General features: G+C 50.0%; 8 protein-coding genes across 8 annotated transcripts; 5 read left to right on the top strand and 3 right to left on the bottom strand.

The window, feature by feature from the left end:
• Nucleotides 1-136: 136 nt before the first annotated feature.
• FIBRA_07207 (uncharacterized protein) lies at nucleotides 137-1680 on the top strand (the record flags this gene model as incomplete). Its single annotated transcript, XM_012328901.1, has 8 exons — nucleotides 137-319; nucleotides 376-648; nucleotides 701-819; nucleotides 873-910; nucleotides 967-1144; nucleotides 1197-1269; nucleotides 1326-1477; nucleotides 1527-1680. The coding sequence occupies 8 exons, from the start codon at nucleotides 137-139 to the stop codon at nucleotides 1678-1680; spliced, it is 1170 nt and encodes a 389-aa protein (XP_012184291.1).
• A 419-nt stretch (nucleotides 1681-2099) lies between these two features.
• Nucleotides 2100-3852, top strand: FIBRA_07206 (uncharacterized protein; the record flags this gene model as incomplete). Its single annotated transcript, XM_012328900.1, has 4 exons — nucleotides 2100-2553; nucleotides 2628-2756; nucleotides 2813-3340; nucleotides 3392-3852. The coding sequence occupies 4 exons, from the start codon at nucleotides 2100-2102 to the stop codon at nucleotides 3850-3852; spliced, it is 1572 nt and encodes a 523-aa protein (XP_012184290.1).
• A 307-nt stretch (nucleotides 3853-4159) lies between these two features.
• On the top strand, nucleotides 4160-5555 carry FIBRA_07205 (uncharacterized protein; the record flags this gene model as incomplete). The annotated part of the gene is made up of 6 exons (XM_012328899.1): nucleotides 4160-4224; nucleotides 4292-4595; nucleotides 4664-4763; nucleotides 4817-5076; nucleotides 5137-5229; nucleotides 5283-5555. The coding sequence occupies 6 exons, from the start codon at nucleotides 4160-4162 to the stop codon at nucleotides 5553-5555; spliced, it is 1095 nt and encodes a 364-aa protein (XP_012184289.1).
• A 120-nt stretch (nucleotides 5556-5675) lies between these two features.
• On the bottom strand, nucleotides 5676-7406 carry FIBRA_07204 (uncharacterized protein; the record flags this gene model as incomplete). Its single annotated transcript, XM_012328898.1, has 8 exons — nucleotides 5676-5974; nucleotides 6029-6385; nucleotides 6437-6517; nucleotides 6569-6635; nucleotides 6954-6971; nucleotides 7017-7123; nucleotides 7180-7227; nucleotides 7274-7406. The coding sequence occupies 8 exons, from the start codon at nucleotides 7404-7406 to the stop codon at nucleotides 5676-5678; spliced, it is 1110 nt and encodes a 369-aa protein (XP_012184288.1).
• A 228-nt stretch (nucleotides 7407-7634) lies between these two features.
• Nucleotides 7635-9996, top strand: FIBRA_07203 (uncharacterized protein; the record flags this gene model as incomplete). Its single annotated transcript, XM_012328897.1, has 8 exons — nucleotides 7635-7823; nucleotides 7877-7959; nucleotides 8011-8060; nucleotides 8515-8609; nucleotides 8666-9111; nucleotides 9167-9358; nucleotides 9417-9432; nucleotides 9490-9996. The coding sequence occupies 8 exons, from the start codon at nucleotides 7635-7637 to the stop codon at nucleotides 9994-9996; spliced, it is 1578 nt and encodes a 525-aa protein (XP_012184287.1).
• Nucleotides 9997-11335: 1339 nt separating this feature from the next.
• FIBRA_07202 (uncharacterized protein) lies at nucleotides 11336-13480 on the bottom strand (the record flags this gene model as incomplete). The annotated part of the gene is made up of 12 exons (XM_012328896.1): nucleotides 11336-11429; nucleotides 11481-11609; nucleotides 11660-11782; nucleotides 11836-11917; nucleotides 11970-12159; nucleotides 12210-12223; nucleotides 12276-12387; nucleotides 12444-12550; nucleotides 12602-12779; nucleotides 12839-13036; nucleotides 13088-13236; nucleotides 13288-13480. The coding sequence occupies 12 exons, from the start codon at nucleotides 13478-13480 to the stop codon at nucleotides 11336-11338; spliced, it is 1569 nt and encodes a 522-aa protein (XP_012184286.1).
• Nucleotides 13481-15643: 2163 nt separating this feature from the next.
• On the bottom strand, nucleotides 15644-16850 carry FIBRA_07201 (uncharacterized protein; the record flags this gene model as incomplete). Its single annotated transcript, XM_012328895.1, has 3 exons — nucleotides 15644-16239; nucleotides 16293-16661; nucleotides 16712-16850. The coding sequence occupies 3 exons, from the start codon at nucleotides 16848-16850 to the stop codon at nucleotides 15644-15646; spliced, it is 1104 nt and encodes a 367-aa protein (XP_012184285.1).
• A 941-nt stretch (nucleotides 16851-17791) lies between these two features.
• FIBRA_07200 (uncharacterized protein) lies at nucleotides 17792-19808 on the top strand (the record flags this gene model as incomplete). The annotated part of the gene is made up of 2 exons (XM_012328894.1): nucleotides 17792-18394; nucleotides 18450-19808. The coding sequence occupies 2 exons, from the start codon at nucleotides 17792-17794 to the stop codon at nucleotides 19806-19808; spliced, it is 1962 nt and encodes a 653-aa protein (XP_012184284.1).
• Between the last annotated feature and the right edge of the window lie 2502 nt (nucleotides 19809-22310).

Below are 22310 nucleotides of genomic sequence, written 5' to 3'. Positions count from 1 at the left end.
GTGTGCTCCCCAGATACACTTTCGTCAATTGGCTTTGTCAGTGCGTGCGCGATCGAAAACATTATATATGACGCCAAACCTCTCCGGCGACCGACTCGCCTAAAACCCACTCACACAGTACACTACTATTACAAAGATGTCTGCTCTCGACAACACCCAACACGAATCGACGGCCCTACAGGGCTACTACGGCTGGACAGACACCCTGAAAGGAGTTTACTACGGCCCGGGGTCGCTGGCGACCGCCCTCCCAAAGCTCTTGCAGGCCTTAGGAGCAACCAAGGCCCTTGTTGTCACCGGAAGGAGTCTATACGATAAGGTTTGTTCCGCTGGATCTGCGGCGTCATCTTTGGAATATATCTCACAGCTCCAAAGACAGACGTTGTGAAAAAGGTGGAGAATGTGCTGAAGCAGCACAACGCGTATGGGGCCACATTCTACGAGATCGGCCAGCATGCGCCCGTGGCGGGCATCAACAACGGATTGAAGGCATTCAAGGACGCTGGTGCAGATGTGATCGTGTCCGTCGGAGGCGGTTCCCCTGTCGATGCATCCAAGGCGATTTTGTATTTTCATAAACAGGAGACTGGCGGGGACTATCTGCGTCAGATTGCTATCCCAACCACGCTCAGCGCGGCGGAATACACCGTCAGTAATGTCAATCATGTTCGTCAGTGCCTGACGAGCTGACGCGTCCTAGGTTGGCGCAGGCTACACAAACGAAGCGGGAAAGAAGGTTGCAGTTAGTTCGCCGCTGCTTGCCCCCGCCGGCGTCATCCTCGACGCGGAATTGACTCTGTCGACCCCAGACCGCCTTTGGTGAGAATAGCCGTTTTCCTTTCAGCGGATTCCGCCGAGACTATTCTGTACAGGCTGTCGACGGGCATGCGAGCGGTCGATCACGCAGTCGGTACGTAACATTGTTGATCAGGTCTTCGCGACGTGCCGGGCTGAGGAGCGGCCCAGAAAACTTGTACAGGCCTCTGGTACCTCCTCCTATCAAGCACCTCTGTTATGCCGCTCTAGTCGACCTTTTCAAATACCTCCCACAATCGAAAGCAAACCCAAAGGCGATTGACATTAGGCAGAAGCTGCAGGTTGCATCCTGGATGAGTTTGTGGCCCATGAAGCAGGAGAAGTACAGGTAAGCTCTTAATACCAATTCCATCATTCTATGGCTCACAGCAGTTTGGCAGCGCGCTTGGTCTCTCGCATGCTCTAGGACATAAGTTAGGTGCTGCATACAGCATTCCCCACGGTATCACATCAGTACGTCCCAGCCGGTAATCTGCTGCAATCTTCGCCAGTCAACTTTGTTCTTACAGTGTTTGACGCTCGCTCCAACCGTGGCCTTGAAAGCCGAAGTAGCATCTCAGGAAGACAAGGAATGGCTTTCTAATGCCCTCTATCATTTGCGCCAAGAGCAAACGGGAACCTTGGAAAGCGATGTGCTCAAATTGTCCAATTTGATTGATGGGTGCGTATCTCGGGTTGCTTTTCGGGTTCTTACTGAAGTTTCCATGTAGACTTGTGAAGGATCTGGGGTTGAAATGTAACCTAGAAGAGTACAAAGTGCCCCGAGAGGACGTCCCCCAGATTGCAGAGTTAGCTATTGGAAACACGACTGACCCGACATATCCAAAAGTTTTGGATCTGCTGTACAATCTGTATCCCAACTGATCCGAGTTCTCGCAAGATGTGTAGGCTGAAGCAGACTGTATAAACTATAATTGTCACCAAACAGTACTTGTATCACAGATGAAAACAATTTAGACGGCGCAGCAGGTGGTGCAATGATTGAGCCTTGAGGGGATGGTGCCAGAGGCCGGGCGGGTGGCACTCGGCTGCCGCGCGCACGATGTCGCGAGAAGTCTGGCCAGGTCCGGAGTGCCGCAACACAGTCCATCCCCAGTCGGACGAGCCTCTGGTAGCGATTGCTTGACTCATGGGCGTTTGCATTCCCCACTCCAGCCTGCGTATTCCTCTCTTTATAACATAACGCGCTCGACGACGGCCGCTGTCTTTGCTCGGCGTCGAGTGGGCTGGCACTAGGCCCAGTATATAGTCACCATTCTCACACCGTCGTCGTCTGCTCTCAAATGCTAGGACGCTCTGCTGTCTCTCTCCGCCTAGGCGACTGGCTGCCAGGCCCAAACACAATCAGGCCGCCCTCTCGTATACGTGGCAGTCTCCCCGCTTCCCGGATCCGACGAGCGGACATCCTGTGCACACGACGTTCGTTTGCAGTGCTCAACTGTGCTGGAATTCTCCCAGAGCGCCCTTCGCTTGCGACAATTGCTCTACCTGTATTCATGGCTAGCACCACATTGACTCCTCGTCGCCCGCACTCGAGCCAGGCCAAGGGGACGGATCCCGCACCTAAGCCGGGGGACCATTCCGATCGCCATCATGACCACCAAAGTGCCCATGAGCAGCCGCACTCACATTCACACTCGCATTCAATATTCGGAGCGATGACCCACACGCATGGGCCGGGGGAGGATGGGCATGGACATGATGCAGAGCAGATCGTGCAGGCATTGCAAGGTGGAGGTATGTAGCGGTGAACGTCCCGTCTCGCCCGTACAGCCGTAGACTGTTAATATGCGGTACGACTTGGAGAACAGGCGACAGAGGGAGCCGCATTACCGTCATTGGGTTGTTTGCAAACGTCGGGCTGACAGTCTCCAAGGGTGCCGCGGGTTGGTATATGAACTCGGCGTCCCTCCTGGCCGATGCGGGCCACTCGCTGAGCGGTAAGCCCCGTCGTTCCATCACAGGTGGGTGCATGCTCAACCATGCCATTGCTCAGACCTGCTGGGAGACTTCGTCACTCTGCTATGCTACAAGCTCTCCCGCAGGCCTCCGTCGGAGCGCTATCCGTATGGCTTCGGCAAGTTTGAGGTGCTCGGAACAGTGACTGTCTCGCTGCTTCTCACTGGGGGTGCCCTTGGAATTGGGTTCCACTCCTGGGGTCTGCTCATGGAAACGCTTTCGCAGACAGCGACGGCCCTTCCCTCCGGCGCGATGCATGACGTGCTCATATCTGTCTCGCAAACCGCGCAGACCGTGCCTTCCGTCGTGAGCGAGCATGTGCACGCGCACGGACACGGACACGGTCATGCACTGGACCCGAACGCGGCCTGGTTTGCCGCTGCGAGCGTGCTCGGAAAGGAGTGGCTGTATCGTGTGACGAAACGAGTGGCAGACGACCTACGCAGTCCTGTGCTGTTTGCGAATGCGATACACCACCGGAGCGATGCGTACTCGAGTCTCGTCGCCCTTGTAGCCATTCTGGGCACCTGGTGGTTCCCTCATCTACCACTTGATCCTATTGGAGGTACGTTTGTATGGATAATCGCGGGACGGATACTCATAGTATGCGGCATAGGAATTGTTGTATCCATTTTGATCATCAAGCAAGGGTGGGGCGTCCTCATAGGTGCTTTGCACCAGCTGACAGACGGGGGCGTGTCTGCGAAGACTCGCACGGCGCTGTCGGAGTCTCTCAAACCTCTCCTGCCCATTTCCCACAATCCCGTAGATGTGCAATCAACCTCTCGTGGCCTATCGGATACGCAAATCGAACACCACACCGAAAATCTCCTGGCGATCCGAGACTTGCGCGCGATGCGCACGGGTGCGCTCATGTTTGTCGACCTTGTTGCGGACGTCCCGCGCACATTGGATGTGGCAGAGACAAGTGCGCTAGAGGCACAGATTACGCGGACGTTGAAGGCGGCACGGAAAGAGATTGCAGAGGTGAGGGTGAAGTTTCGCCCTGTTGATGAGGAGGTACTCCCCCACCACGGACATCATCCTACATATGATCCTGAGCGTCATCACAATTAACTCTTATATGTACGTAGTGTAATACTTCACAGACGCTTCCTCCACCAAGTAATGATAAGATCTTGCTCACAATCTAATAGTGACCAAGGCAGGCAGGCCAACTGGCAAGCGCCAAAATACTGCACGTGATACGTGTTTAATCACGACGCGTCCGATCGCGAGTCTCACCCACTCTTGAGTCTTGAGCCACTGACGACGCGTCCTTAAAGTCTGAAGTTGCTTTCGTCTCATCACTCGGAAAAATATGGCGGAGTATGCACTTAATTTCTCCAGTACTCCTTTAACGGACACAGGATCTTACAAACTCATGGAACTCCCCCCCGATCTGTGTAAACTCATTGAGGCGGGTGCTGAGAATGCGGCCGTTACGAGGTGATGTCAGCGTATAGATCGCTCATCATTGACATTCCAACATATCCCTGATACCAATTTCACTCAGCTTTAAAATCAAAGGAAGTCCGGAGGAAGACGCAGTATTGTGCACACCAGATAAGACCTACGCCATTCGATCTGTTGTGCTGTCGAACTCCGTACTTGTAGTCACTCCCGGGCCTCTCGCAGTTGATGAGTCGGGAATGGGGAGAGAAGCTGCTGTGATACGCGACCAGCTGAGCGAGATCCTGGAACTCGTCCCGTCTGTTCCGAAGCTACATAAACTGGATACGCTTCTGAGGGGAGCTGAATATGGGGAAGAGCATGAGGACGAGGACGGCGTGGAGAGTGAAGGCGACGACAAATTACCGGTTAGTGACGTTATGCACAGTGATATGCTCCGCGTTTGGACACTCATAAAGAATACTTTGTTGAGAAGAGGCAGAAGCTGTCATACCAGGAGGCACGAGACATGCTGCAGGCCAGCGACGCTGAGCTTGATCGAGGATTGAGAGAGAGGCGTATATTGATTCTAGACGGTAATGTTTGTGGTCTCGGTAGGCGCTCATAAGTTGACGTTAGTTTGTTGCAGGCAGAATACGGCCTATAGCCCCCTCATACCTTACGACCATACTTGAACTCATCCTCACACACCTTGTATCTCTCTCTCTTCGTCACGATGCCGCATCTGTGGATGAGCTCTCCTCAGCACTAGAAGAAGGCTACGATATTAGAAGGGATGTTTGTGAACAAATCTTGTGTTGGTTTGGGCAGACACATGAGAAAAAGTGGCGTATGGACGTCAACTCTATCGTCAAGGAGGTCGGCTTGGGCATTTTGAGATCGTATGAAGTAGGTAAACTCCGCGAAGCGCGCGATGTCATCACTAAGCTTCATCTACCAATCCCGCAGGATGAGCATACACCGCAGGATGAATTCATGCAGAGGTGGCGGAAGGCCGTGGGTGACTCCTTCGAGGCGGAGGTCTCCTTGAACTTACTTTCAGTGCGCAAACGATCCATGTCTCACTGCTCGTTCCGCGTTGAGTATTTGATTAGGGAAACTACCTCTCGCAGGTTGATACATTGCGTGATTCCCCTACCGCGATGCTTACATACTTTCCCTCGTCTCGCTTGCCCATCGACCCCTCTGCCCGATTCACTGACTTATTTCTCACTCGCCCACGCTGGAAGGCCGAGGAGATCGCGCCGTTCTTGGCGGACATCGTTGTCGATTCCAAAGAGCGCGATCGGTTGCTGCTGAAGTATACGAGGGCAGTAACTGATTCGGAGGGCGTGTGGTACACTGCACGAACAAAATACAACGGGTAATGAGGCATTATCAAAAATAACATTATTGGCTCTACTAGTATATAATTGAATACAGCATGGTGACAACACGCCGTGAGACATCTCAAGCACATAGCAAGCGCAGAGCTTGGCCGACAAAAATCATCGCGCCTTCCCTTTTGATCGCTTCGTCGCTGGTGCAGGAACTAGTACGGGGTCATAATCATAATCATCTTCCCCTGACTGCACTTTTTTGCGCTTCTTCCCGTCTTTCTTATCGGCGTCATACCGACCAGTTTCTTGGCGCTCTATAACATCGTACACGAACTCCCATAGACATTTGATGATGTCACCTCGCGAGCGAATATCTGGGAAGCGTTTCCGCACATGAATACGCATATTATAAAGTTCCTCTGCGCGATCTTCATGGCTGCAGCCATTCATGGCATAGAGTACCACTCCTAAGATACATGAGCATAAATTGAATAGAACGGTCTGGGGTACAGGCAACGCACCACAAAAGACAAATTCGACGGGCGCAACGCGCTTCGGGATCTTGGAGAATGCTGTATTCAGGTGGCGCGTGTTTGCAAGATGGCAAAATTCTGTGAGTACGTCGTTGATCTCTTGCTTGAACGTTGCGGATGGTGGGTCCATCGATGTCAACCACCCTTCCATCTTCTGAGGAGTTGGTACAGTTTGGTCTGGAAAATTGTAGCAGCAATAAACTAATTGTGCAAGTGTCTGAAAGTCCCTTCCACGCTTCATGTCGACATCGATACAGCTTGTTATGCCACCGTCACTACCAACATACCGCGTGTCGAGCATCGTAATCCATTCTGCCCATGGAGAAGAAATGGCCTGCAGTTTTTCTACGTGTCGCATAAGTGGGCGGCGCTACGAGTCGAGTAAAATTTGCCTACCAGCCGCTGTGAGGGGCATACCTAGCTGAACCCTTTGGAAGATGTCGCGCTCGAACCCTTTCGGGAGATTACGGTATTCGACTACGTTCTTCTCAATTCACGACGTAACGGACAATGCATGGATGCGCTTACCGCAAGTAATATGTTTTCCTTGAAAATCTACCTTCATATGTAACGGCACCTCTAGTCTTGTACTCTTCTGACTAGTGGATCGAGTATACCACCAATTCTTTCTGGTGATGGGGTCTCTGTCTATATTTGTGATCACTAAAACAAGCATGTTACAGAAGACAGAGATACCGACATGGAATCTGAAAGAATCGAAATCCGAATGTCAGATATTCAAATGATAAACAGTGGCAAAAGAAGATAAGTTTGGAAAACGAAACATGCCTACAAACGCCACAAACGCCAGTATGAAGACATGCCCGAAGTATGAAATCCAATTCAATCACAGAAAATATCGAACTTTACAGAGAACGAAGGGTACGACAAGAAAATCAGGCCAAGTACATACCTGACCGTCAAAGAACTTCTGGATAGATGTCAGTCTTTGTTTGCCGTCCACACATCGCCTGACCTCCTCTCCATCTTCTTCATATACTGCAAATACGACAGGCGGAACATAGAAATTACGATATATGGAGTCTAATAGCTTCATTTGTTTGGGTTCCGTCCAAACGACATCTTTAACACGCGGAGACAGTCAACGCACGTTGTTGAGCATCTCAAGGGGCCCGTACCTCTCTGATACGGAGGACAAAGATCAATGACCCCCTCGTGAATCAAGGCTACAAGGGTCAGACAACGCATTTCTTACGCATAGATTTCACCCACTATGCAAATCCTGAGTAGTATAAAGTCGAGCTTGAGGCGGGTCCAGACGAGAGCCGACGTGAAAGGTGGCAGGATCAACCTCTTCCTCAATATCGGACTGCAGCTCGTCAAAATCTTTGTCGTCGTCCGACATCGTGTACGAAGGTAATGAATTTTGAAAAGTCTAAATGAACTCAGAGAGAACGAACGAGTCGCACTCGTCGCTTACATAACTGCGATGAGGACTTCTCTCGCGTAGGCGCTCGTCTCTGACTGGGGCCATCACCACGGTAGCATCGAGCAGAGCATCGTTCACATTGTCTCTGCTCCTGTTTCGACTACCCACCCATCCACTCTACCTCTGCATCTGAACAACACATATATGAATTCTTCCACTTCTCTAAGCTCCTCAACTCCTTCCCCGACGACTATACACACAGACCCGCTACCACAACCATCTACAGACGCGCCCCATGGAAGCCCCGTCGTAGCCTTCATCATTGGGCTGGCTATCGTCATATTGGCATCAATACTCAATGCTGCTGGACTCAATCTAACAAAGCTAGATCATGTAGGTTTCTTTTTTCTATCGGTGTGTCGTTTAGCTAATACATGTACCCATAGGTACGTACGAGCGTAATACCAAGAGAACAACGTAGACGAGACTGGTTACGACCTTTATGGTTATTGGGCATGGTACTATACATGTGAGTAGGTGCTATGAATGGCTCGTTTCTGTTCCTCATTGAACGTGGTAGTCTATCTCAAGTAATCGGTAGCACTCTCGCCTTGGAATATATGCGTGCAGGTCAGTGCTCTCCCATAGCCTCTTCCATCTTCTACATCATATGTGTCATGTTGAGCTTGGTGACGAATCCATGCGCCTCGTGGCGCGGCTTTCAGAGCCGCGAAGTTGAGGGTATGCCTGCAAGTCATATTGCACCGCATCCCGATAATGTTTTGTGATGTGAGCATATGCCCAAAGCTTGAACTAAATGCAATTCGACCTGCTACTCTGTTTTGGTTTCAGACCAAGTTGTCTTGTGATGCTTCGGGTAGCCGATGGCTGCGAGCGGCGTTCATAATTCGCATTTGCGCTGGCTGCCCTTGAGATTCGCCTGGAGTAAAATGGGACAAGGTCCTTAATGGTAGGTGCTGCTTCGCCAAGATACTGATTGCTTTGCAGCCCCTATCATTATGCCTTTTGGTTTCAATCACCTTTCGTTGTCTCTGAGACTGCATAGCTGACTTGATTGCTGTAGAATATGTCGCTCCCCTGGGCTCTACATCTCTAATCTTCAATTTCCTATTTGCAAAATTCCTGGTGGATAGCCCTGTCACAAGTTATGACATTTATGTATGTCACTAAGATCTGCAGTTCTTCCCCTTTGTCTAAATTGTTGATCATCGTAGGGGACTATCATCGTAATCATAGGTGTTGTTGGCATTGTCGCTTTCGGTTCGATCAACAGCGGACTGGGGACGGGAACAGATGCTGCGTATCTCACATACCTGTGGACGCGTAGCAACTGGCTTCTGTTCTTCTTTTTCATGGCATTTTCCCTCATCTTGCTATATACGTTTACGTCTCAGCTTGAGCAAGTCTTGAATTCGCGCTCGGACATCAATGCTGAACCATTTACGGGCATGGGTTCGCGGAGACCTGCCTTGGCGCCCTCGGCGAGCGTATTCAAGCGAATTGTTTCTTTCTGTCAAGGAGTCATGATGTGGGTAAGGGAGAAACTCGAGATTTGGACTGCACCACATGAGGACAAGAGGATCGCTTGGACTTTGGGTATTGGTTGGGCATGCTGTGGTGGTGGTTTGGCCGGTGGATGTTTGGTTTTTGCTAAGGCTGCGTAAGTGAAATCTAAGTCATATTCAACTTGAACTAAAAACACTTTTCACTTGCAGTGTCAAGTTGATTACTGGGAGTTTGTCGCATCAAAATAAAGGCAATCAGTTTGGCCATGCCTCAAGCATCTTCACGTTCTTGCTCCTTGTAGTCACGTCTGTGGCGCAGATCATTTGTCTCAATCGAGGTCTGAAAGTCTATGATTCAACGTTAGTCGTCCCGGTATTTTATGGTGTCTATACGGCTACAGGGTGAGACATGCTCAGATTTATTGTCTCGTCCCGCCATTAACACAGTAATTATACCTAGCTTCCTCAATTCTTTAGTAAGCGGATACCCATGACCGTGTGCACTCATACCTGAAATTTAATCCAACTTGCAGATTTTTAACGATGAAGTAGACGCATACCAATCTTGGACCCTCTTTCTCATCTTTGTTGCCATCACTATCCTGATCTCTGGGGTCGTTCTCTTGACTTACAAGAAACCCGAGAAAAAACCGGCGGCTCCTGGGGGATCTGATCATATGTCATTACCCACTCGTTCACGTAGAGGTACGCCGAGGAGAACGGGAGACTACAACGATGATGAGCAGGACGTGCTGCGTGTGGCAGAGGAGGGCGAGGGGGATGCTGAGGAACTGTGGCAAATAGGCGATGCAAGCGACGATGAAGAACATGATCAACCGCATAGTCCCCGCCCGGTACGACAACGGAGAGGGAGCGCAAGGTCCAGGAGAGAGGGTGAGGAAGAGGGTGAGGAAGAGCGGATGATTGGAGGCGACAGAGACGGTGAACATCGCGAATCTACGTCCTCAGATGCGACACTTGCGCGACCGGAGAGGGATGACGAGTTTGGGGAATGGGAGCAAGGGAAAGGGTTGCATTGATTGGATTGGAATGTGGAGGAAAGGCCATTAAGTATCGTAATCACTACTGTATCCTACTAATCATCTATGGGTAATGAACAGGACTCCACCCATGCTGGGAGAAGTGGTCTCAGCTTTGATCACAGTTGAACGCTGAATAGTCGTCTAGATAAATAAAGAAAGGACAGCGAAGCTGCTTTTAGACTCGCATCGAAGAACCTTGTCCAATGTAGATATCACTAAGTATCTCCTGAGCTTATGATTGGTATGATATATTTCACGTGACAAGCCCACAGATGGAGGGTACTGATAGTCGGATATGATGGTGAGAACCTACAGTTTGGGTATTGATAGGCGATTGTTGAGCAAGCGGTAAAATGCAGCGGGAAACAGAGATCAAGCGGCGGTAGTAGGTCTTACTGGGCTCATACCGGAGAGATCGCATCATGCGCAAGGGCAAGCATGCGCCCTGTAGCCGTATTGCGAGTAGAAGAATGTCGCGCAGGAGCTGGTGAGCCTTTCAAGCTCTTGTGACAAATTGCGAGTAGCTACGCACGACGTAACCCCGCAGGCTTTGTTGTCGTTGGATTTCGCCGTACTCCAGTGTCTATCGTGTCGCTGAACTCGCAATGGCACCAGGAACCATGGTTTTCATCCTCCCTTGCAATTGTTCGATATGCATATAACGACCGTTTACCAGATACTCATGTACCGTAATTTGGTTTCAATTCTGATTCCACTGTATCATTCCAGGGTCTATCATGTCGTTGAATCCCCGCCCACTAGACACGCTTACATTTCGCAGACTTTTGCAAAAATTGATTGTGCCATTGAACTTGGTGCGAAGGTCACCGAGACACTTTAGCGATTTTAGTAGTGCAATACCATTCGCAAGTTCTTGCGATGTTATCAGCCCGTGCTGGATTCAGTCCCGACATCGAAACAGATCACGGGTATAAAAAGCGGATTCCAAATGCTTGATGCATAGTACATTTACTATACTGTACAGTTGAAGGCGTCAGGACACGTGTCCCTATTTGCTTTTTTTATATAGCTCCTTTTATTGTCCTCGAGGGCCTGGCTCTATGTGGACAGAAAGGTACGGTGTAGGTACTAATGCGATGTGCTCGGTATCGAAGCAGAAACGTTGGACGCGGCCTGGAGTACAGGGCGCACGTCAGGGCATGTCTATAGTACACCGGGTAGCCAAGAAGTTAGTAAGGGCATGAACACGAAGGGAAGATGTAGAACTATAGAACGCTACCGGCGCTGGTGCGACGAGCTTGCACCCAGCCCGTGTTAAGAGAGATAAGTGTAAACGGGTCGTAAAAGACGAAACAGTCCGCCAGTGGAGGGCGCCCTATTTGCCTGAACATTGCGCAGCGCGCGAAGTGATCACATTTGCATGCGCAGAGGAGCGTGGTACGATCTGGCATTTGAAAGGCGTTGGGTAGCTAGTGCAGATGAGCATGGAGTCGCTATCTTCCCTAGAAATTACTACTCACCTTACAAGCCCCGGCGTGAATTCAGGTTTCAACGTCTCCTGTGGGTCTTTTTCTATATTGAACATTGATAGTATTCCAGAGATCAGAATAAACACTGAATTCTCCGCGAGCGCTTTGCCGGGGCAGACCCTACAAAATAAAGTTGAAGACAAGCAAGAGTGGGATAAAGTGAGTCGAACCGTTTTGCAAACCCAAACATGTAAGTTGACGGATCGACAGTGGTCTTTGCCGCACTTTTTAAGAATCTCTCGGGGATGAATGATTTTGGATCGTGTTCCTCGTTTTCTTCCAATGCAAGGGCCCTAACGTAGCATAAATGCTTCAATGACAGGAAAGTAGGACCCGGATATCCCACCAGACGTTAGTCATTACTATGGTTCCTTTAGGGATATGGTACCCTTCATAGAAATCTTCTTCGCTGGATTGTCGTGCAATACCTATTAAGGCGGCTCGCTCCATAATCCCCATCATAGGACATAGAACACCCACCGAGAGGTACCACTGGGTGCCATCGCATGGTTTCCTTAACTAAAGCATTAACATAGGGCAAACTATCGCGATGTTGTATGCGCGGGAAGCACTCTGCACCGATAACCTCGTCTAGTTCAGCTTGAGCTAAACTTTGCTTCTCAGGGTGAAGTGCCATGGCCAAAATGAATGTCAACACCGTAGCATATGTCTGAAACTCGCCTAAGAACTGCTTTACCACAGGAATATGACAAGGCTTACCGATTCACCTCCAGCTGCATACACAACTTAGCATGAGATTCTGTTCGACAGAAAGAGTCTCCATACCTCCATACATGACTCCTGCCGTCCATTTGACACGATGTTCAAAGTTTGGTACATCTTCAACCTCTGACGACAAAAGTGTCTGTGTAAGAGACGGAGGAGCTTGACCAGATGCCTATAAAGTGAATATGTTACCATAGAAACTCCTGGATATCATCAGTATATCCATACCATTTCTCTTTTTACGTGTTCAAATGGTTTGCTGGCTAAAGACTCAATCATTTCTCGCCCCTTGCTGGCCTCTCGTTGGAATGGAACCCAAGACGGAAGATATTTTACTGCGACGTATGCGTCAGGGAGATATGTTATGATAATGAGAATGGACTTACAAGAAGGCATAAGATCACATATAAATGCACCCGGAACCGTAGCCTGAGTGATAATCGACATTGTTTCTTCAGCGAGGGTGATATACTGGTTCGATGTCTTATTCAGCGGGAGGCGCGACATCTTATTATGGATGGTATACTTCATGATCGGCTTTCTCCACTGGTAATCCATATGTAACTGACATAACAATTTTTCCCGAAGTTCTGAGGCCAGAAAACTGATCGGCTAGTACTAACGTCGTAGACAGTGGGACATACATACAGGCGGACATGGCTGAAAAAGTCTTCAGGTTTACTCAGGAGTCGCTGGCAGAGTAAAGCTGCGAGGTCCTCCTGTATAGAGTGATAGCGCTTGATAGCGACCGGACCCAATCCAGCGTGGGCGAGCTTCCTATGAGCTCGCCATTCGTCGCCATAGGGTAATAGTGCCATGCTCTGCGACATTCATGACTGGTTTATAGGAGGCAACGGAGACATGGACCATACCTGATCGAGGCCCATGAGTTCTCCGACGACGGTGAATGTTGGACGATCTGAGTACTTCCTGCCGCGCTTCTCGAGGAGATCATGGATGGATTTCATGGAACTCAGGACAAGTACACTATTGCCAAGTCCATGGAAGAATAAAATGTCTCCTTGAGTAAATTATAAGCGGCGAGTGATATATATGCGGGCCATGGACTCACCGTATTGCCTCTTGTAGTCGATAAACTTCAACCAAGCTTCTCGTGGAGATACTTCAAAAATATTGCCAATGATAGGTTTGCTTGGTGGTCCTGGGGGATATTGGCGTTTCTCCCTCCGCGTATAGAAGACAACAAAAGCCAAGACGAGTAAGCTAAGAATGAGCCAATCGCTCGCTCGAGCTGGGAAGGCCATAGAGAATAATATGGGCAGCGATAGTAGGGCAATACGGACAGCGGAGAAATCGAGGAGTTCAGAGTGACGCTCACACCCTGTTGAGTATAAGTAAGGGTCACCATTTTAGATTGACGTCGTGAGAAGTAGTACATCCTCCCGACACGTAGTTGGGTGATATCCACGATTGACGCCTAACACGAAAACATTTCGAAACTATCAGAACTGACGCGATAACGAATGAACACATACCCTGTTCGGACAATGAAAGAACGCATGGACGTGGTATTCACCACTTATCTCAACTTATGATCCCACCGATCGTCGTTACTAACTGCGGCAGCAGAGAGTCACCTGGGGCGCTGGAGCCTCGAGGCTTCAGCGCCCCAGGTGACAGTCAGCTAGCTCAGGATCATGGAATTAACTAATCTAGTAGTACTAAGTTGATTGTATTTCAAATTGAATTATGATGAGCATGCGCGTGACATCAATACGGACATACTATGAGTTGCACGCGCTTTATATTCGACCCAGTGTTTATAAATCCCGTCTGGGCTTATGCTCCTTCGCTCATAAAATCTCAATAAATCATAAAACCTCCGTATGGAACATTGGAAAAGGTCTGTCTATTCAGAATTATGAAATTCGCAAAAGAGACAGAGAGAACTCTTGCACAACGGCCGGTTACACCTCATTCAGCCAATTCTGAGTCAAGATCGGCACATCGCACAAGAACTAGCCCATAATTGATTGCATGCTGTTTTGAGCACCTTGCTGAAGCTGTATCAAGTACTCCTCCATATTCTCCGAGAGGTTTTTGTGTGAGAAAACATCATCTATGCTGTCTACAATATTTGGCGTTACATAGTCAGGATGGATGGTGACAAAATTCGGACGCCGCGCGCGGCATCTCTCGGTGGCTACGTAATTCAACGGTGGCGCTGCCCTAATCGAGCCTTTGTGCGTGTTTGGCTTGCAGGGCTGCCGAATGATGCCGATGTGACATATTGTGACCCGAGATATAAACACTTGAACTTTTCGTACTCGTCTCACCGGAAAACATCCGTAGGAGGATGTAAGACATGTAATATTTCTCTGAGTAGCTGGAAAGATAGAGGAGATGTAGATGCACCTTCCCATGTAATTATTATGTGCCATTATGGAGTACTAATTTAACAACAGGCCAAATACCGAAACCCGTGATAAAGCGCGTGCAACTCTTAGTAGCATCCGCGCTTGCTCCAAGTAAATAAACGTGATCAGTTTTCCAAGCTTATGTCTTGCGACAGATATAATACCGTAGGAGGCCGCATCTAAAAAATCACTTACAAGCCGTGAAATATAGATATGATGTCAACTCTTAACATATGTAGAACATAATAAACAGTATCTGGCTCAATGGTGAGGCAAAAACTGAGAACTACAGGCGCACAATGAGATGAGACAGCTGCGGTCCAACCTTCAAATTCGCACTATGTGCCAGTAGAGATCAAGCAGTCGATTCTTTATGCTTGCGCTCTTCAATCACACCCACTCGCCCATCTCGTTGAGCACTGTAGCCAGTAGCACCACAGCGAGCAAACTACATAGTCTCTTGTAAGCGAAGTAGATATCAGGCGAGTCCCCCCTCTCGCCAGCCAGACACCAAACAAATCCCTAGGCCTTGCCAGTAGGATGTCTTGCAAACACCCGTCATGAGGGCGATATGGAGAACGAGCCGGATATTCAAGTCAGCGTCCTTACCAGGCGGCGCAGCATAGGCATTGTCAACCGTCGCCTAGCTGCCACCCGCGCGGAAGGCAAGTTCACATTCACGGTTGATGATATGCACACGAACAGAATCGCTCGTGGTGGCACAAGCCAACTTGGGAAACTTGTGGTCATCAGTTGGCGCAGGACAACGTGGTAGACGACAAGTACAGGCCGCAGGATCTTAGCAGTAGCCAAATATTACCTAGGTGATCTGGAAGTTTGGCTGGGAACACGCTCAATTATACCAGTGACGGCGCTTGTGTCTGTGGAATGGTTTCAGTTTCAGCTTTGATACTTTATACATGTTCCTGCACATAGACAAGTAGGCCAAGAGTAGATAAATCCATGACATCATAGCAGACATCATCGCGATGCAGAGATATGTAGAGCCAACCCTACAAGTGGGCTGGTTCAATCCCTCCAAAAGAACGATTAGACCAACGAGTCTACAATAGCTTCAAGCATAGTCTCAGGGTCGTCCCAGTGTAGCTGTATTGAAGGTATGAGGTATGTGACTGAGGTAGAGAATGTGCTAGCTTTACTCACGAGGTGACTGCCCCCCTTGATCCACCTTGTATTCAAGGACCCTCCCCCTTCAGCTGCGTCTTCTGTCTCGAGATCCCACACTGCCGGGATTGAGACTGGGGGAGCGCAGTCTCCAGCAATAATCCAAACCTTCATATTCGGCACCCGTCTCCGCCACTCACGATCAAAGAGCGCCTTCCTATAACTTGGTCGAAACAATTGATTCAGATAGAGCATGAAGATCATATCGGAATTGCACGATGGCGAAACAATTTGTGCCTTTTCCTCCGCTGTCATCGTAAAAATACTGGGTATTTTTGTAGTCGAGGGAATGACGAATGATATATTCGCCAAGTCGCGCTTAGAGAGGTCCCCGTGCGCGAAGTACGTGGTAACCCACTGAATAAACATAGGGTCACGAGTTTCCGGAGGGATTGATGTATCAACAAGCGGTGACCAGGCCTGTGGCGGTAACGGGATGCCCAGTGCTATAGAAGGAGGATCTTGGTTGGAGAGTAAGGCCCCGCACAGTCTTCCAAGACCCGGATGGACGTACCGTGAAGGATGGCTGCACGCAAATGTCCGCGAAATTGCGATTGTATTTCAGCCGGAAACGAATCCAAGGACGAAATGATTGCGTGTACAAATGCTATGCCAAGAGACCACCCTAGCAATGCAATCCCACCCGTCTTCCCATCTTCTGAGACCGGCGGGAGGTTGTGCTGATTCACGAAGTGACTGATAAATGTCCCAAATTCAATGCTTCTCGTGCGCAAGAACGTGGACTTTTGGTCGTCGCTGCCATCACTCTGAATTGTGTTATCCTCCGGAGAGAGCGGCGAAGAGCCAGGATAGTCGCGACGATTGATGGCTACGATTCGTATCCCATACTTTGGTGCGAGGCGGATAATATTTTGGAACACATCTATAAAGTCCTATAAGTAGCCTCGGATTGTAGAAAACTTAGGTACTGACGTGCGCTAAAGAGATAGCCATGGATCGCAAAAACTGTTACATAGGTCGCGCTGATGGCGGAGTCCAAAGGAGGACCACTGTCGATATATGAAAATGCGGTACCATGCGCATCTACAACAGCGTACTGCAGTTCTTGCATAGTAACGCGTGGGTGTGGAAGGAGGGAGAGAAACTTTTGAGATCAACGGGTGGAAAAGTCGCTTTAATATGATATTGGATTCATGTAATGATGTCGGATAGGTACAGAGAATGTGGTGACCTGTGACTGCGTAGGAGGAACGGGAACGCCGGAAAAACCGACTATCACAGCGGTTAAAACTCACCGCATTGTCCTGTACAGTGTACGACAGCAGCTGCAGTCAGTCATGCCGCATGCGATAAGTCTCATCACCATCTAACAGCATCTCGACGAGCTGGCTGCTGACCCAAGGGCCAAGGGTAGCTACATACGGAAAGGGTTGGTGAATGTTTCATGTATGCCGAATGTTTCATGTATGCGATGATAAAGATCGACGCCGGCGGGACTTAGGCGCTAGCGCTTGAGCGCTAGTCATGAGGCAGTAGAACTTGACTTGAAGTGGTATTATGTACTTATTGGCACGAGCAAGTGCTTGCGTCGCAGCGATACTTGGAGAGATCCCGACAAGTCGGAACCTGTAGCACATTAACCCTCTAGTCACAACACGAATTGTGGTGTGAACTGAAGCGCTCACCTTCCGCCGTTATCATAGCTAATGAGCTCGAGTTACAGAAGACTTGAGAGGGCTTGAGAAGATATTCTCATTGTCACACACGCACGGATGCAGGAAGATCGATGCGTCTTCATCCCAACCCGAAAAAATGTTTCCAGTGGCAAGAAGACGCTGCGCTCAACTTGATGCTTGAGCACAATTACGTCTGCTCACACGCATCACATGAGCTGAGGGAACTTTACTCATCGACTTAGTCTATGCACGAGCTTTGCAATGCTCTCCAAGTTCCACAAAACTCTGCAAAACCGACACATATCTTGGCCATTAGCTGCTTTGTACGGTCAAGGCTTTGACTTTCACACATCCGTCTACATAAATGACGCCTCTCATGGAAACACTACGGTCTAAGCTCCGGGCAATACTCGAAACACATCCCGAGAGTAAGTCTTTACAGAATGCTATACGCCATTTGTTCCAGAATGTTGAAACCAACTCACAATCACATCGACTGACTTGGGAAATCGTCAAGCATGATTTCGACGAGCTTATGGCCGAAGGTGTATGGGTGGCTACTCCGCAGAACGTTGAACTTCTGCAAGAGCTGCGGCAGAGTCTCGCAGATAATCCAACTGGTAGTGGATCATTATTATTTTCTCAGATTGAGAACGGGGTAGCATTGGCTCCTAACGAGAATGCCGCCAGGAAAGAGCAAGACATTCAAATTGTTCTGCCTCCTTTATTGTCGATGCCACTGTTGTCTACGATTTCACTCCCCCAATCTGCTCTTCTTCCACAGGAATTACTCGATCATCTCAATCATGCATACTTCGTACATGTTATGGCCACGGAACCCCAGCGGCTACTTCCTCCGGGGAAATCACTCTTGTCGGCGATGCTTCGTCCTCACTTGGCGAATCGCGAGCGGGATGGACTGTTGCCTACCCTTCATGATCGCGTAGAAGATCTAGTGCATAGGGCATTTTGGGATGAGGTACGTGCCTACTTTCGTATAGCGCTCGAATCTCGCGTCTGAATCCCACTTTCAGGCTTTTGAATCATTGTCAAATGCCCTACCGAGTATCCAGCTACCACGAATTGCTAATTTGTACGAAGATTTGTATATTGCACTCAAACAGCTCCTCCCCTCCCACCATCCGATTCTAGTGACGCTATCTTCCCCACTCCCGCCAAGCTCGTTTCCGCTCCGTTCCGTCATCATCAATTTACGAGAGATTCTTATATGCCTCAGAGGGCGATGTGCACCTGCTCGGGACGGAGACGTTGATACACTCATGGCCCGAATTGACGAACAGGAATCTACGACTGCGGTTGGCGAACTGGCAAGACTGGTCGTGGATACAACACGATCTATATTGAAGCTTTCTGAAATTATGAAAGATGACTTGTCAGAATTCGTGCTTGGTTCCATGGATGAGACGCAACTACGAGCCATCATTGTGACACAGGCGCAGAAATTCGAAATAAAATTCGTTCTCGAACTATGGGGATCTGAGCGGACACGCAAGCTCTGGGAGCATTGGCGCGAAGGTCTACAACCTCTCTGGAGCTCCTCGCCAACGCCTACGCCTAGTCAACGTGCGTGGGTGATACGACTGATCCAATCTCTAGGGTCGACAACACCGGTATCATGCTCCCTTCCCACTGTCTGTATCGATTCTACAGAGTCGCGATCAAATTTGGAATTTGAGACAATCTCATCTAATATATTGCCGCCTCCACTGTTATTCATCTGTCCCACGCTTTTGTATCTGCAGAATTACTTTCAAGCCCTCATCATAGCTGCTTCTCTGCGCTCGCTTGTCCGCTTGCCGGGGGCTATGCACACAAGACACCAGGCGCCTGAAGATCCTGAGGACGCGAGCTTCATGGCGCGAATCTGGACACTGCTGCTAGCCGAAGTTAACGAGGAGCCCGGAGCAGGAGAGACGAAGGTCGTCAATCTCGCGGATGAGGTCATCCGTGTTCGCCGGCGGTCCGATGGCGATGGGCAGATGTTGGACCCTGACGAAGAGACCAAGTTGCGCGCCGCTGTTGATCGCACGCTCAAACCTCACGATCCTGTGTTTCTTCTCTTGCAGAAGCGTCTCTTGAAGGCGATCGCTGGCCGGTTAGCTCATCGATCCGGTGAGAGAGATCAGCAGTCGAATATCTCTCGTGTTCCCGATAGATTAGAGACGGGTCGAGAGGGACAAGGCAAGAGGCAACGATTCGTGGGGGATTTCGAGGCACTAGCCGGAGACAGACGCGCGGAAGCTGCGAAGGAGCCATCACTGATAATCGAAGGGTTCAACGATGAGGTTCTCGTCCACGCTATCAGTGTTGGCCTGACGAAGTTGCGGCATTGTATAGAGTGGACGGAACAAACTTGGGTGGATTTAACGTAGATTGAGCAGAGATACTAGTCACAGGGACGTATAGTTGCACGAAGTCCATTCCCGTTCTGTGCCTCACCCGCTGCCCCAGGGCCTGCAAGGTTGGCATATCGCAAGCCTGCCTCCAGTCTGCGCGTATGATTCCCAAAAATTCTCTTATTGTTCCGTGTATGCTCATTGGACGATTCGCATGTTTATAGTCTATAGGAACCCAACTCAACTTCCTGTTTACCCTGTACTTGCTCTAAATAGTCCTCGGTGACCATTTCTGAGTCGTCCCAATGCATCTGGGTGCGATGGAGGTGAGGCACAACAATCAAACTGCGTGTTTTATACACTCATGAAGTAATACACTCCTTGATCAGCTTCGCCCTGAAGAGGCCTCTCCTCTTAGCTTTACTGACATCGTCGTATGTCCATATGATCGGAAATACAAATGGCAGGGGACGTTCCCCAACAAGAATCCGTATTCTAGAATACAGTATCAACTTTCTCGAGCCGTTGTTGCCGCAAAGCCTTTTACTTGCAAGATTGAACATAAAGGGCATGTCCATGGTGGAAGCAAGTGGGTCACACGCATTCCCTCCTGTGACCATATTGCAGATGCTTGGCACCCGCGCGGTTACCACCACCACATATGAATGAAGATTCGGGTCGTGTGTTGAGACGTCGCTGTAAGTGAGTTATGACATGATCTGCAAATGTGACCATAAGCTGCGTAGCGCGGCCTGGCAGAGGCTGAGGGACTAATATTGCAGAAGCGAAGTTCCATCGTCTGCCCTCATAGGATGAGCATATCTGACATATTTGGAAGCGAGAAAGGATCTCTAGTCTAGTGGTGGCTGCCGTGGATGCAAGCACAATATCATTACACAGAAACGAGTACTACGTCAATGCCAGCAGCTTTCCACGGAAGGTTACGTTGTGCCCTAAAACGACTCATAAAATCGCAATTCCCGATCCTCTGGCACATAGAAACTGACTTCTTCGTCATCAGTATGTCTAGACGAAACTTCGAGGAAGGGCGAAGATCCCGCGCTTGGAGCCGGTTTAATTCATTCACTGACGCAACAACAATGCATGAAGTTTGCTATAGCCTATCTCTGTCCCACGGTCGACATTTTGAATGTGAGGCGCAGCAACCTATTATGCTTCTTGCAAACATAATGTGCAAAATAAGGACTACTGACTACGACAAGCTCGGTCTATCTGGAGCACATGAATGATCCCATCGAGATTTTTCTCCCACCGGTGCCAGACTTTATTAGTGCACCTTGGCGGGGTAGCTACATATACTGCTATAAGAGAGCGCAATGACAGCGTGGGCGATGGTTCTGTATCAGTTGACCACACTCTTCTAATACCCCTTGTCGTCGTGCAACATGCCTCTCGCTCCGGTGGACGATAACGGCACTCAGCTCCAATATGCAGACAGCGGCGCGCCCGCTGACTCGAACACCTACACCACCCTTGTGTTCGTACACGGGATTATTTTCCACGGAGGTACGTTCTCATTCCGGTCGCCCTACGTGTCGGTTCTGATCTGCGCACGAAGTGATATTCCACCCCCTGTTCCAGTATGCCGCCAAGCACAATATGCGCATGGTCACTGTGAATCTGCGCGAATATCCCGGGTCCACGCCTTACTCTCCCGCCGAGCTCGACGCACTGAAGGACGGCGGCGCGGACGGCCAAAGGCCACTGATCCGAGGACAGGGCTTGGAGCTCGCGGCTTTCCTGGCATGGTACATTCGTGCAGAAGGAATACCGCCTATCGCGCTGTCTGAGGAAGGTGATCCTGTCTCCGGGGGCATAGTGTTGCTGGGATGGTCTATAGGGAACACCACAACGCTCTCCATGTTCGCGCACGCTCCTGAGCTGGCGGCAGAGACGCGGGACTTGCTCCAGATTTACCTGAGAGTACTGGTGATGTACGGTAAGAAGACAGGATTGGTGGGCAGGCCCCTGGCTCACCCTTGTTTGTGTGGTCGCGCAGACCCTTTCTACCCGGTGCTCGGCGGGCCAGACCGACCGAAATGGCGGGACCCCGCGCTGGAGAACCCACAGTTTTCAAAGTTTGAAGACCACGCAGCAGCGACGGCCTTCTGGGCGACCAGCTACTACAAACACTCTCCCTCGCTCCTGTCGTCGCTCGCCGATGTCGATGAGGCGCAGCTGGATGCGGGTATAGCGGCAGGGCCGATGCAGGACCCGCCCGCGCACCAGACTCCCCTCTGTGTGCGCATGACCCCCGCGCAGCTGGCGGGGTGCACGCAGCCATCGGTGATTCCGACACTGATGTATCCGATATGCCACGTCGACAGAACGATCTACGACGAGAACCTGCGGCGCACCTTGTTCGACAAGACGGTGTGGCCGCACGTGCGCGTCGAGCTGCTCTGGTTCGACATGTCCGAAGGGGAGTTCATCCGCGCGGCGTGGTACATCCAAAAGGTGGTCGCAGAACGGGCTGCGGACGCGCGGACGTTCCATGCGAGACGCATGGAGGGTGCG

Source organism: Fibroporia radiculosa (assembly GCF_000313525.1).
Source record: "Fibroporia radiculosa TFFH 294 genomic supercontigs, scaffold12143, whole genome shotgun sequence".
NCBI lineage: Eukaryota > Fungi > Basidiomycota > Agaricomycetes > Polyporales > Fibroporiaceae > Fibroporia > Fibroporia radiculosa.
The sequence above is the reverse complement of the archived record's forward strand: the minus strand, read 5'-3'. Positions and strand labels throughout refer to the sequence as shown.